Consider the following 15997-nt stretch of genomic DNA (forward strand, 5'->3'; position numbering starts at 1 on the left):
CCAAGCAACACAACCAAGCAACGCAACCAAGCAACACACACAAGCAACAAACAAAGCAACGCAACCAAGCAACACACCCAACCAAGCAACACACACAAGCAACAAACAAAGCAACGCAACCAAGCAACACACACAAGCAACACACACAGGCAACACAACCAACCAAGCAACACAACCAACCAAGCAACACAACCAACCAAGCAACACACACAAGCAACACACCCAACCAAGCAACACACATAACCAACACACACAAGCAAGCAACACACAAAAGCAAGCAAGACACACAACCAAGCAAGACACACAACCAAGCAACACACACAACCAAGCAACGCAACCAACCAACACACACAAGCAACACACACAAGCAACCAACCAAGCAACACAACTCACAACCAAGCAAGACACACAACCAAGCAACACAAACAACCAAGCAACGCAACCAACCAAGACACACAAGCAGCACACACAAGCAACCAACCAAGCAACGCAACCAAGCAACACTAACAAGCAACGCAACCAAGCAACGCAACCAAGCAACACACCCAACCTAGCAACACACCCAACCAAGCAACGCACACAACCAACCAACCAAGCAACACCCACAAGCAACGCAACCAAGCAACACACCCAACCAAGCAACACACACAAGCAACCAACCAAGCAACACAACCAACAAACAGTAAACAGATACAAAACAATACATACTTTTTGACTTTGATACAATACATACAATAAAAACAATACAATACATACAGTACAAAACATTAGATACAATACATACATACAATACAAACAATGACATACATACAATACAATGCAATACATACTACAATACAAATGGTACAAACAACACATGCAGTACAAACAACACATGCAGTACAAACAACACATGCAGTACAAGCAACACATGCAGTACAAGCAACACATGCAGTACAAGCAACACATGCAGTACAAGCAACACATACAGTACATACAACACGTACAGCACGTAGTATGTTTTTTTGTTTCGTGTGCATGGTAGTTTGTTTGCAAGACAGTACATAAATACAGTACATGAATACAGTACAAGCAATACAGTACATTAATACAGTACAAGCAAGACAGTACATGAATACAGTACAGAGTAAATACGGTACATAGTAAATACGGTACAAGTGAGACGGTAAGGGCGAGACGGTACACGCAAGACGGTACAAGCAAGGCGGTACATAGTAAATACAGTACAAGCAAGACGGTACATGAAGACAGTACAAGCAAGACAGTACAAGCAAGACAGTACATGAACACAGTACAAGCAAGACAGTACAAGCAAGACAGTACATGAATACAGTACATGCAAGACAGTACATAAATACAGTACATGAATACAGTACATGAATACAGTACATGAATACAGTACATGAATACAGTACAAGCAAGACAGTACATGAATACAGTACATAGTAAATACGGTACATAGTAAATAGGGTACATAGTAAATACGGTACAAGCGAGACGGTACAAGCGAGACGGTACATAGTAAATACAGTACAAGCAAGACGGTACAAGCAAGACAGTACATGAATACAGTACATGAAGACAGTACAAGCAAGACAGTACAAGCAAGACAGTACAAGCAAGACAGTACAAGCAAGACAGTACATAAATACAGTACAAGCAAGACAGTACATAAATACAGTACAAGCAAGACAGTACATGAATACAGTACAAGCAAGACAGTACAAGCCAGTCAGTACAAGCAAGACAGTACATAAATACAGTACAAGCAAGACAGTACAAGCAAGACAGTACATGAATACAGTACATGAAGACAGTACAAGCAAGACAGTACAAGCAAGACAGTACATAAATACAGTACAAGCAAGACGGTACATAAATACAGTACAAGCAAGACAGTACATAAATACAGTAAAAGCAACACAGTACATGAATACAGTACAAGCAAGACAGTACAAGCCAGTCAGTACAAGCAAGACAGTACATAAATACAGTACATAAATACAGTACAAGCAAGACAGTACATAAATACAGTACAAGCAAGACAGTACATAAATACAGTACAAGCAAGACAGTACATGAATACAGTACAAGCAAGACAGTACAAGCCAGTCAGTACAAGCAAGACAGTACATAAATACAGTACAAGCAAGACAGTACAAGCAAGACAGTACATAAATACAGTACAAGCAAGATAGTACATAAATACACTACAAGCAAGACAGTACATGCATACAGTACAAGCAAGGCGGTACAAGCAAGGCGGTACAAGCAAGACGGTACAAGCAAGACGGTACAAGCAAGACGGTACATAGTAAATACGGTACATAGTAAATACGGTACAAACAATACGGTACATAGTAAATACAGTACAAGCAAGACGGTACAAGCAAGACGGTACAAGCAAGACAGTACATAAATACAGTACAGGCAAGACAGTACATAAATACAGTACAAGCAAGACAGTACATGAAGACAGTACATGAAGACATTACAAGCAAGACAGTACGTGAAGACAGTACAAGCAAGACAGTACAAGCAAGACAGTACAAGCAAGACGGTACAAGCAAGACGGTACAAGCAAGACGGTACAAGCAAGACGGTACAAGCAAGACGGTACAAGCAAGACGGTACAAGCAAGACGGTACAAGCAAGACGGTACAAGCAAGACGGTACAAGCATGACGGAACAAGCATGACGGTACAAGCAAGACGGTACAAGCAAGACGGTACATGCAAGACGGTACATGCAAGACGGTACATGCCCAGGGGTGTCAAACTCCTTGTGTCAAACTCCTTGTCAAACTCCTTGTCAAACACACCTGATTCAAATGACCAGTTAGTCTTCACTTTCAGCAGGAGCCTGATTAATTGAATCAGGTGTGTTTAACGAGGGAAACTTGGAAAACATGTAGGAATTCGGCCCCCGAGGAAAGCAGTTTGACACCCCTGTGCAAGACGGTACATGCAAGACGGTACATGCAAGACGGTACATGCAAGACGGTGCATGCAAGACGGTACATGAGAGACGGTACATGCAAGACGGTACATGCGAGACGGTACATGCGAGACGGTACATGCGAGACGGTACATGCAAGACGGTACATGCGAGACGGTACAAGCGAGACGGTACAAGCGAGACGGTACAAGCGAGACGGTACAAGCGAGACGGTACAAGCGAGACGGTACATGCTAGACGGTACATGCGAGACGGTACAAGCGAGACGGTACAAGCGAGACGGTACAAGCGAGACGGTACATAAATACAGTACAAGCAAGATAGTACATGAAGACAGTACAAGCAAGACAGTACATGAAGACAGTACAAACAAGACAGTACAAGCAAGACAGTACAAGCAAGACAGTACATGAATACAGTACATGAATACAGTAAAAGCAAGACAGTACATAAATGCAGTACAGGCAAGACAGTACAAGCAAGACAGTACAGGCAAGACAGTACAAGCAAGACAGTACATAAATACAGTACAAGCAAGACGGTACATGAATACAGTACAAGCAAGACGGTACATGAATACAGTACAAGCAAGACGGTACATGAATACAGTACAAGCAAGACGGTACATGAATACAGTACAAGCAAGACGGTACATGAATGCAGTACAAGCAAGACGGTACAGGAGTACAGTACAAGCAAGACGGTACAGGAGTACAAGCAAGACGGTACAAGCAAGACAGTACACGAATGCAGTAAAAGCAAGACAGTACACGAATGCAGTAAAAGCAAGACAGTACACGAATGCAGTAAAAGCAAGACAGTACACGAATGCAGTAAAAGCAAGACAGTACACGAATGCAGTACAAGCAAGACAGTACACGAATGCAGTACAAGCAAGACAGTACACGAATGCAGTACAAGCAAGACAGTACACGAATGCAGTACAAGCAAGAAAGTACACGAATGCAGTACACGAATGCAGTACAAGCAAGACAGTACACGAATGCAGTACACGAATACAGTACAAGCAAGACAGTACACGAATACAGTACAAGCAAGACAGTACATGAATACAGTACATGAATACAGTACAAGCAATACAGTACAAGCAAGACAGTACATGAATACAGTACAGAGTAAATACGGTACATAGTACATACGGTACAAGCGAGACGGTAAGGGCGAGACGGTACAAGCAAGACGGTACATAGTAAATACAGTACAAGCAAGACGGTACAAGCAAGACGGTACATAAATACAGTACAAGCAAGACAGTACATAAATACAGTACAAGCAAGACAGTACAAGCAAGACAGTACATGAAGACAGTACATGAAGACAGTACAAGCAAGACAGTACATGAAGACAGTACAAGCAAGACAGTACATGAATACAGTACAAGCAAGACGGTACATGAATGCAGTACAAGCAAGACGGTACAGGAGTACAGTACAAGCAAGACGGTACAGGAGCACAAGCAAGACGGTACAAGCAAGACAGTACACGAATGCAGTAAAAGCAAGACAGTACACGAATGCAGTAAAAGCAAGACAGTACACGAATGCAGTACAAGCAAGACAGTACACGAATGCAGTACAAGCAAGACAGTACACGAATGCAGTACAAGCAAGACAGTACACGAATGCAGTACACGAATGCAGTACAAGCAAGACAGTACACGAATGCAGTACACGAATACAGTACAAGCAAGACAGTACACGAATGCAGTACACGAATACAGTACAAGCAAGACAGTACACGAATGCAGTACACGAATACAGTACAAGCAAGACAGTACACGAATGCAGTACACGAATACAGTACAAGCAAGACAGTACACGAATGCAGTACACGAATACAGTACAAGCAAGACAGTAAATGAATGCAGTACACGAATACAGTACAAGCAAGACAGTACACGAATACAGTACAAGCAAGACAGTACACGAATGCAGTACACGAATACAGTACAAGCAAGACAGTACACGAATGCAGTACACGAATACAGTACAAGCAAGACAGTACACGAATGCAGTACACGAATACAGTACAAGCTAGACAGTACACGAATGCAGTACACGAATACAGTACAAGCAAGACAGTACATGAATACAGTACACCAATACAGTACAAGCAAGACAGTACATGAAGACAGTACAAGCAAGACAGTACAAGCAATACAGTACATGAAGACAGTACAAGCAAGACAGTACATAAATACAGTACAAGCAAGACAGTACATGAAGACAGTACAAGCAAGACAGTACAAGCAAGACAGTACAAGCAAGACAGTACAAGCAAGACAGTACAAGCAAGACGGTACAAGCAAGACGGTACAAGCAAGACGGTACAAGCAAGACGGTACAAGCAAGACGGTACAAGCAAGACGGTACAAGCAAGACGGTACAAGCAAGACGGTACAAGCAAGACGGTACAAGCAAGACGGTACAAGCATGACGGAACAAGCATGACGGTACAAGCAAGACGGTACAAGCAAGACGGTACATGCAAGACGGTACATGCAAGACGGTACATGCCCAGGGGTGTCAAACTCCTTTCCTTGGGGGCCGAATCCCTACATGTTTTCCAAGTTTCCCTTGTTAAACACACCTGATTCAAATGACCAGTTAGTCTTCACTTTCAGCAGGAGCCTGATTAATTGAATCAGGTGTGTTTAACGAGGGAAACTTGGAAAATATGTAGGAATTCGGCCCCCGAGGAAAGCAGTTTGACACCCCTGTGCAAGACGGTACATGCAAGACGGTACATGCAAGACGGTACATGCGAGACGGTGCATGCAAGACGGTACATGAGAGACGGTACATGCAAGACGGTACATGCGAGACGGTACATGCGAGACGGTACATGCGAGACGGTACATGCGAGACGGTACAAGCGAGACGGTACAAGCGAGACGGTACAAGCAAGACGGTACAAGCGAGACGGTACAAGCAAGACGGTACAAGCGAGACGGTACAAGCAAGACGGTACAAGCGAGACGGTACAAGCAAGACGGTACAAGCGAGACGGTACAAGCAAGACGGTACGTGAATACAGTACAAGCAAGACGGCACATAAATACAGTACAAGCAAGACGGGACATAAATACAGTACAAGCAAGACGGGACATAAATACAGTACAAGCAAGACGGGACATAAATACAGTACAAGCAAGATAGTACATGAAGACAGTACAAGCAAGACAGTACATGAAGACAGTACAAACAAGACAGTACAAGCAAGACAGTACAAGCAAGACAGTACATGAATACAGTAAAAGCAAGACAGTACATAAATGCAGTACAGGCAAGACAGTACAAGCAAGACAGTACAGGCAAGACAGTACAAGCAAGACAGTACATAAATACAGTGCAAGCAAGACGGTACATGAATACAGTACAAGCAAGACGGTACATGAATACAGTACAAACAAGACGGTACATGAATGCAGTACAAGCAAGACGGTACAGGAGTACAGTACAAGCAAGACGGTACAGGAGTACAGTACAAGCAAGACGGTACAGGAGTACAAGCAAGACGGTACAAGCAAGACAGTACACGAATACAGTAAAAGCAAGACAGTACACGAATGCAGTAAAAGCAAGACAGTACACGAATGCAGTAAAAGCAAGACAGTACACGAATGCAGTAAAAGCAAGACAGTACACGAATGCAGTAAAAGCAAGACAGTACACGAATGCAGTAAAAGCAAGACAGTACACGAATGCAGTACAAGCAAGACAGTACACGAATGCAGTACACGAATACAGTACAAGCAAGACAGTACACGAATGCAGTACACGAATACAGTACAAGCAAGACAGTACACGAATACAGTACAAGCAAGACAGTACACGAATGCAGTACACGAATACAGTACAAGCAAGACAGTACACGAATGCAGTACACGAATACAGTACAAGCAAGACAGTACACGAATGCAGTACACGAATACAGTACAAGCAAGACAGTACACGAATACAGTACAAGCAAGACAGTACACGAATGCAGTACACGAATACAGTACAAGCAAGACAGTACACGAATGCAGTACACGAATGCAGTACAAGCAAGACAGTACACGAATGCAGTACACGAATACAGTACAAGCAAGACAGTACACGAATGCAGTACACGAATACAGTACAAGCAAGACAGTACACAAATGCAGTACACGAATACAGTACAAGCAAGACAGTACACGAATGCAGTACACGAATACAGTACAAGCAAGACAGTACACGAATGCAGTACACGAATACAGTACAAGCAAGACAGTACACGAATACAGTACAAGCAAGACAGTACATGAATGCAGTACACAAATACAGTACAAGCAAGACAGTACACGAATGCAGTACACGAATACAGTACAAGCAAGACAGTACACGAATGCAGTACACGAATACAGTACAAGCAAGACAGTACACGAATGCAGTACACGAATACAGTACAAGCAAGACAGTACACGAATACAGTACAAGCAAGACAGTACACGAATGCAGTACACAAATACAGTACAAGCAAGACAGTACACGAATGCAGTACACGAATACAGTACAAGCAAGACAGTACACGAATGCAGTACACGAATGCAGTACAAGCAAGACAGTACATGAATACAGTACACGAATACAGTACAAGCAAGACAGTACATGAATACAGTACACGAATACAGTACAAGCAAGACAGTACATGAATACAGTACAAGTAAGACAGTACATGCAAGACAGTACATAAATGCAGTACAAGCAAGACAGTACATAAATGCAGTACAAGCAAGACAGCACAAGCAAGACAGCACATGAATAGATACAATACAGTACAAACAATACAATACAAATAACCTAAATACATACAAACAATGCAAACAATACAATACAAAAAATACCATACATACAGTACAATACATACAATACATGTCTATGTTTCTCCGCTGGCCTGGGAACGTCTTAGGATCCCCTGCGATGAGCTGGATGAAGTGGCTGGAGAGAGGGAAGTCTGGGAGTCCCTCCTAAAGCTGCTGCTGCCGCCGCGATCCGACCCCCGGATAAGGCGGAAGAAGATGGATGAATGGAAATAGAATACATACAATACCCTACGTACAATACATACAATACAATAAATACCATACAATACAAACACTACAATACAAACAATTGATTGATAGAATTTTATTCCACAACAGGGAAATTTACTTGTCAAGAGAGTGCAAGAATACAAGGGACAAGTGCCAAATGTAAAAATGGATAAATAAGAGAGCCCCCAAGTGGCAGTTGCCTGGTCTGGCTAATGCAGTACTTCTCAAATAGTGGGGCGCGCCCCCCTATTCCTGGGGGGGCGCGTGTGACCCTGGGGAACAGGCTTTTTTTTTGGCAGTACTAGGATAAAGTGTAATTGCGCGTTTACTACAGCAGGGGGCAGTGGCGCTCTCATTGTTACTTCTGTCACGTTTACAAGACAAGTTAGGATAGTCACGGTGGGGAGGGGGGGCACGAATAGTTTTCTTCTTGCTAGGGGGGGGCGTAACAGAAAATAATTGAGAAGCACTGGGCTAATGGTAAAGCACAGCTCTGCGTCAGGGAGTTCGATGGTGTGACTTCTCACCGGCGTCAACCTGCTCACTGGTTTCATACAAAAAAAAACTTGAAAAGTACAAATGGTGCAATTGGTAAAAGTGGTCACATTTACAGTCAGCTGAAACTTTACACCAACGGGCTTTCACCTGATTTGGGACTACTCTTCATCAACATCACTGAGATGGCTCAGGAGCCTCCTGCTTGCTTTGTATAGAAGGGTGCTGGCTGGGAGGCCTTTATGAGCGCTACAAATCACAAACACAAAAATGACAAAGGTCCGCCAAAGGGTCGGGTCCCCTCCGGGACGGTATTCGACGTTTGGACTCATCCTCCGCCTCGCACAATTGCAAAAAGAAAAACAGCACAAGGTTCACTTCTGTCGCCGTACTCATTACCTAGCCCCTGGTCACGCGGTCCGGTCCAGCCCCTCTCTGCGCAGGCACCCGTCCGATCCGCTGCCCCAGCAATCCTGAGAGGCAGACATATTGTGATGTTTTGGCATGACGAAAAATCCACTAAAAATAGCACAAGTTTGTTATTTAATTGGTGTCAAAGAATTCTTAATTTGTTTCAGTATGCCGCCCTCAAACAGACATTTGGTGTGAATTTAAAAAGAATTAAAAAACAACAACTCAATATTACACGTTGAAGCTGCGCAGGTCGACGCCCCCAGGGAAGCGGGTCTCTCTCAGAACCAGTTCGGTCAAGGCAGGCGTGTTGCTACCAGGCTGGGGAAGTGGTCCACCTCTGATCGTGTCGTGTCCCGGTCGCCATCTGCACACAGAAACAGAAACAATATCAGAAACTCAAAGAGCACTCCAAGTTGGAGGTCACTTGCTTACTTGAACACAGCGGCTAGCTACTCTTGGTGACTGTCGCCGGGTCGAGTTGGGCCGGACCATGAGCACCTTTTTAGCGTCCAGCCTGCAAAAGAACGCAGCAAGTACAACAGTGGCAGGTTAGAAAAAGACAAAATGTTACAAGTCATGGCAAAATTGGACATTCGGACCCACGTCAAAGTTTAGTTTGATCCGGTCCACGTGACCACAAGTGAGCCGTCAGGGGCAACCAAGCACAAGACAACGCTGGGTCCAGACAAGCCACAACCTTAACCACAGCACACCTCTTAAGCAAGACCAACCATCAGACCCCCAAACACTGTCCACACCGGCAAACCTTCCGTCAGGCACCCATAACCAAAGGCAGGCAACACTGCCGCCCTCCTGGTCACATGATTCGCACACATGTCGACTATTGCAGCATGCTGCTTCATTCTTGACTTGACATGGCATTGCTCCTTTGGATAGGCCATTGCTCCTTTGGATAGGCCATTGCTCCTCTTCGGCCATTGCTCCTTTGGAAATGGCATTGCTCCTTTGGAAATGGCATTGCTCCTTTGGAAATGGCATTGCTCCTTTTCCTCATCCCACTCGGCTGAATTGTGTGCTGGGAGGCTGAAACTTTGCACAAACTTGTTTTCACCTGATTTAGGACTAGTCTTCCTCAGTGTCCTCAACATCACTGAGATGGCTCAAGAGCCTCCCGCTTGCTTTGCGTCCAAGGATGCTGGCTAGGCGGCCTTATTTGGCGCTACAAAAGACCAACACAAATTATTGCAACAATTATAGAGTGGCAATGGCATGATATTTTTGCAATAATTATACATACCAACTTGGTATGTATATATTGCATATAAAACTGTACTTGGTATTACCAAGTACAGTTTTATATGCAATATATACTTAGGGGAAATGGCATGGTATTTGTGCAACAATCAAACATAGTAAGTATAGTTTTACATTTAATATAGATTTATAATTAGCATTATATTGTAATAAGTTACAATATTTCAATCACTATCAGAATGGTAATCAAGATTTTAATTTGATCATCCATCAACTCACCTCACATCCGACAGACGATCCAGGTTTGCGGCGTCGCACGAATTGAGCAGAGTGGTTCAAAACGGGAGAAAATAACGCGCACAAATGTTTGTTGCGTAACGGAACGCATCTTTAAATAAATTTGGGCGGGCGGGCGCCATCTTGGAATAGATTTTGGCATTGCCATTTTTCAATAGATTTGAGTCACAAATATCTGATTTTGACGTGACGTAACTGATTCGTCACATTCATAAGCTTTTTTAACAAGCAAATGGCGCACACACATCTCAACAGAACTAATATAAGCAACGATCAAAATTGTTTATTTGACCATAGTCAAACTAACGTTTCCTATAGCCAGACAAACACGCGCTTATCGGCCCGCGTCATTTACAAACCTTCAACATTAAAACGAATGAAAAAAATGCTGGCCAGCATTAAAAAAGGCATAGTAAGTAATGCCAAACGTGGCCGAGTCACGAGGACGACAATCTTGCAACAAGCAAACAAAATAAAAAAGGCTTGTGAGAAAAGGCGACAAACTATAAAGTTTTTGGCCGTATTCGAAAACTCCCCTTCAAGCCCTACAGTCGCGGTGGCCGTGTCGAATGTGGAAATCCTGAAACAAACATGGCGTCCGTCGTGAGAAACGGCAAAAGACAACAAACATTTGCTCGCTTGCCTGAGAAAATGCCGCGCGGTCGATGGCGCCTGCCTTTGATAATTCCCCTTGAGCGCGAAAATCCTGCAACAAACAAACACGGCGTCCGTCGGGAGAAACGGCAAGAAACGACAAACATTTGCTCTCTTACCTGACAAACCGCCCGCCACGCGCGAGGTGGCACTTGCATAATGATAACTCCTCTTGAGCACACCTGTCTCCGATTGACCTGGAGACGTGACGTCACATCCCCCATTTCAAATATTCTTCTTCTTCTCCCGCTCGTCCAACGGCGCTTTGCACACTAGCGCCACCAGCAGGCCACTTCATTAGGGAAAAAAAACAATAGGGACACTACACGAGGTAAAAAAAAAAATGAAACGGTCTTCTTAATTGACATCATAAACAATGTACACAAGAATACTGACACATTTTAGGAGTCTGCAGCTTTTATAAGAATTCAACTAAGTAATTCACTGTCATTAAAAAAATATCAATAATGCAGTTTGTATCCAGCTGGCAGGATGCTTTACTCAGAACAGAGGTAATAGGCGTCGTCATGGTAACATACACACATCTACTATTTTAGTGGACATACTGCATTCATACTGCTTCAATTTACAGGCCCAGTTCAACAGTCACAAGTCGATTGTCTCAGTGGCTTTCGTGGATTCATGTTCACGTTGGGTCGCAGCGTTGGTCACAAGTACTCACTGGGAGGCAATTGTTTTTTTTGGTCGCATTGAGTTCACACCAAGTGCATTCTTTAAATAGCCTCAGAAGGGAAGGCGAGCAGGCCTGCATCGCCGAGCGCAGGGGAAATGTCAGTGGCTTAACAGTCCCCATGCTGCTAAGCTACTTTGCAAGAAGGAATAAAAGCCTCAGTACAGTTCCTTAGTGAGAGCAATATCCGATTCAACTGGCCTTAGCCAATTGTGGAAGTAATTTGTCAATGATTTGTAATGATTGAACGTTGTAATCTTTTGGGAGATTGACAATGTACGTTGACATATTTTTGCTTTCTATTTGTAAATTTAAAATGGACGCACGTTAAACCAATGGAAGAATATAATATCTTTAGTGGCGTCCTACATGTCGTGCTATTTTAATGTACAGTTTCCAATTAGTTTCCGAGTAGACAAATTGGGCTAAGGCAGTTCAAAATGAGCAGAATTGTTTTTGGGCAGGGTTCCACAGCTAATGCCAGGTTTTGCTGTGTAATGATGTAATGCTCCCTGAGGCAAGGAAGGACAGATGAATAGCTAGAAGTTCCCTGCGACCATTGTTGCTACTAATGTATTTTTAATTTCCCATGAAGTGACTGGAGTCCTCATGCGACCACTACGCCATAATTGGTTGCCTGGGCGAACATCACTCAGCCTAACAAGCGTCAAGATGGGCACAAACCTTGGGATCAGAATAGACATGCTTTTAAAAAACAAACAAAAAAAAACAGAATATGACAGGTTATCATATAGATGATTTATTTACATTTTCTATTTACACTTTTCTTAATTTCAAAAATTTCTGTACATTTTTGTCCATTCGGGAACCCTTCTGTGAGCAAATGTAAGGGATTTTTTTTTTCTTTATTTTTGTTCAACCGAGAGGAGCAAGACCTACTATGGGGGATGTCATTGCAGGAGGTTCTTCAACAATGGTTTGAAGTTCAGTGTATTTGTTGTAGGCTGAAGAGGGCTGCAGCCATTTCCTCACTGCGGGGAAGCTTGGGGGAGCACACTGGCATTAAATTAACACTAAATCCATAGAACTGAAAGAGGAACATTTACAGGATGTAAAAATCAAAGCCAGATTTTATCCCCCCCCCCCCCAAGTTTCAACAAAATGTTCATCTTTCAGTTTGCAGTGTGGAATAAGGCAATAAAAGCAACATGTTGCTAAGCCCCGCCCCTCCATCCTTTTCAAACAAGGCTCGAGTGTACCTAATGTATCAGTATCAAAATAATAATGTAAACAAAATGAAGGATATGACAATTCAATTGCGTTTGCCTTCCAGAAAAATAAGAGCATTGTGTTAAGCCCGCTTTGAACATCTTTTGGAAATCTTTTCTCCCTACAAAAGAGTTTCACGTCAAACATTGTCATTTCTCACGGTACCTTTTCTCAATATTGGTGAAGCTCTCTGGACTCAATGGTCTGGATGGAACGGGGGGAGATTTCTTGCACACTTTGCCCTTCTTGCCGTCTTCTGTTGACTTGACACAACAGTCAAAAAAGGTCAGCAAAAAAAAAAAGAAAAAAGTTCTCCCGAATGTCTCCCCCATGAGTAGAATCCGAATTTTTTGAGTCAAATAAAAAAAAAAAAAAGGTTCAGTGCTACATCCGCTCAGTTTCTCAAATCTCCTTTACGGCAATGTGGTCCTTCCACTGAAGAATCTTCAGGTCATCATCTCTTATAGTGGTTGGGTGCGTCAGCAAAGGCGAACTTCAACCGGTAGGCCTCGGCCAGCAGCACGCTGACTTCCTCGTTGCCCCAGTGCATGGTGGGAAGGTTCTGCAGGAGAATCATTAGGCCCTTTCGGAAAGAAGAGCGAGCGCATTTAGATCGAGGCGGCCGTGTACAGTACATTACTGAATGATCGTTTAAATATTTCACATTGTATTACGGGGAGGGGGGGGGGGGGGGGGGGGTTAATGTAATCAGCAATAAAAAAAGCCCTTTGGAAGACATTATTTCCTCCAAAACTGATTCTTAAATTAATTTTGTTTGTATAAACAGATTTAATGCATACATAAAATAAAAAGTGTCATTATTTTGCGGCTTCTTATCCCATGCTAAAAACCTTTTTGTTCAATACGGCACACACGCATACGCACAGAATTGATAGTGGAAACATTATCTCCCCAGAGGTGGTAATTAAGTCATTTTTCATGCAGACACAAAACACTTGCCGAATATGACCCATTATTTGCTGTTTACATCTCTACTTTTGCAAATGGAACGACTAATTCCACTTATTTAAGGTTTGGCAAAGAGGAAAAGTAAACATTGGAAAACGTCGCTGATGGGTTCAAACAACAGAAATCAGCACAATCCTTAAAGTCAGGAAGATTACAAATCGGATTGAATAGGACACTTCAAAAGTAAACAGGTGGGCGAAGATGTTGAAAGGAATTTAAAAAAAAAAGGTCTAACCAAAATTCATGCTCCGCTGCACGTATTGAATGTTTACAACGAGAAGGCACTTTGTATTATGGCTGTGTTCACCATATTAAAACAAACTTGTTCCATGATTGTTTTGTTTTTTTCTTCCTTGTGTTTTTAATGAGGAGCTGAGACAACCTTAATGACTTCGCAACCGGGGCCATTTATATTCTGAGTGGTGCCTTTAAAAAAATTTTAAAAAAGCCAACTTTTCTCCCACTAATTAAGTTGCCATTCATTTTTTTTTCCCTTTCGCCCATCAGGCACTTTGCTGTGTTTCACCTCTCGCATCGTGACTAACTTTAAAAGGTGAGCGGCGGCAGACAGAGAAAAGTTTGGCGACATGTTTGCGTGGGCTTTAAAAGTGACGAGATAATTAAGTAAACATTAACGGCGGATCACGGGCCTTTCGACGTTTTAGTGACAAGACAAAAGCAATGAGAAACTCATTAAACCAGAGATGTCAAACAATTTTTTTTCACGGGCCGCATTGTAGTCATCGCTTCTTTCGGAGAGCCATTATGACTGTCAACCCGAAATAAATGTACGAGCACCTCATATTAGATACAGTAAAAGCTAGCAAACAAACTGACAAATAACAGACGAGTAAAAACTGGTCAAATATTAATATAAAGATATTATTCAAAGTGAAGACAATTTTCAATTCTAGTCATGACACACCAATTTGATGCACAATTTGTCTTCGCGGGCCACATAAAATGATGTGGCGGGCCTTATCTGGCCCACAGGGCCTTGAGTTTGACACCTGTGCATTCAACAGAAAAACAGTTGTGTTGTGTCGACGCTAAATCCACTAGGTGGAGATTCAACAGACTCCACTAACTTGCATTTAAACTAGCTAGCGGAGCTCGCTAATAAGCAGTCTTGGCCAACAGCTGCTTGTTTATGCCGCAAATAAAACTTGGACCTTTTGAGGGGCTGACCTTCTACGACCCCCCCCACCCAGCAGTGTTCACAAAGACACACTCCCTCTGAAGAATCTTGACTGGAAGCTTTTGGAGAAAAGAGCGGAAGGGGAAGGGAGAGAAAGGGCGCCTGATGGGCTTTCAGCCGGGCCTTTTGCTCATCTGTATTCCGCCGAGCGTCACCATCCGCTCGCCGCTTTCACCGCTGCACGAGTATTTATGCTAATTCACGTCCTCGCACGAGCGGCAAATGGTACATAACGTTTACAATTAAAGAAGAAAGTGTTTTGTCCCGCCGACTGGAGCGTTGTGAATGGGAGTCCTAAGAGAAGAAAGTGGATCTGGGAGACATTAGAAGTAATGCATGTTGTGTTGCATGTTTGACGCTTTGCCCTCGTGGTTCTGGAAGCCCGAGGCTAAACAGCATGTTTCGGCCTCCCCCAAGGCTCTTCGCTGCGTGCGCTTCATCACTCAAAGAAAAATATCTCGCGTGTTCACTTGATCTGATGGATGGATATTTATGTTGCGTTTAGAGAAAGTTGTTTTTTTTTACAGCAACTGCCGGAAGCTTAGCATGTGCTAGCATGTGTCCATAAATCGCCAAGGTCGTCTAACGGCAGACCGCCGTGTAATCAAGTCCTGCTTTGTGTCATGGATGGTGACTGAGGAGCTTCATTAGGGCCATATTTCAGCTCGCTAACCATCTGCCGGCTATCACTTCAACGAGGCTATGGGCTTTAATTGCACGCGTCTCGGCTTTCGGGAAGGAGCGCGCTCTGGCTCAAACGTGCAGGTGGCGTGGCGCCACCAGTGAACCGCTTTCA

General features: G+C 43.3%; 1 protein-coding gene and 1 long non-coding RNA gene across 14 annotated transcripts in view; both read right to left on the bottom strand.

Annotated features, from left to right (window-relative positions):
- Positions 1-8117: 8117 nt before the first annotated feature.
- LOC133145592 (uncharacterized) lies at positions 8118-11331 on the bottom strand. Of its 8 annotated transcripts, XR_009710949.1 has the most exons (6): positions 10442-11290; positions 10020-10127; positions 9380-9461; positions 9180-9311; positions 8933-9006; positions 8118-8782 (listed from the first exon to the last, which is right to left on the bottom strand). It is a non-coding gene; the product is annotated as an uncharacterized LOC133145592 (long non-coding RNA). The 8 variants fall into 8 exon arrangements; XR_009710944.1 differs by having other exon boundaries at positions 9380-11165; positions 11233-11331; XR_009710946.1 differs by having other exon boundaries at positions 9380-10127; positions 10442-11291.
- A 1217-nt stretch (positions 11332-12548) lies between these two features.
- tbc1d22a (TBC1 domain family, member 22a) overlaps positions 12549-15997 on the bottom strand; it is a 41403-nt gene continuing 37954 nt past the window's right edge. For all 6 annotated transcript variants that reach the window (XM_061269212.1, XM_061269207.1, XM_061269206.1 and 3 more), the window contains one exon: positions 12549-13617. In XM_061269212.1, the coding sequence (XP_061125196.1) occupies positions 13489-13617 (129 nt within the window). In that variant the 3' untranslated portion in view covers positions 12549-13488. The remainder of the gene's footprint in view (positions 13618-15997) is intronic.

Source organism: Syngnathus typhle, linkage group LG21, assembly GCF_033458585.1.
Source record: "Syngnathus typhle isolate RoL2023-S1 ecotype Sweden linkage group LG21, RoL_Styp_1.0, whole genome shotgun sequence".
In the NCBI taxonomy this organism is placed as follows: Eukaryota; Metazoa; Chordata; class Actinopteri; order Syngnathiformes; family Syngnathidae; genus Syngnathus; species Syngnathus typhle.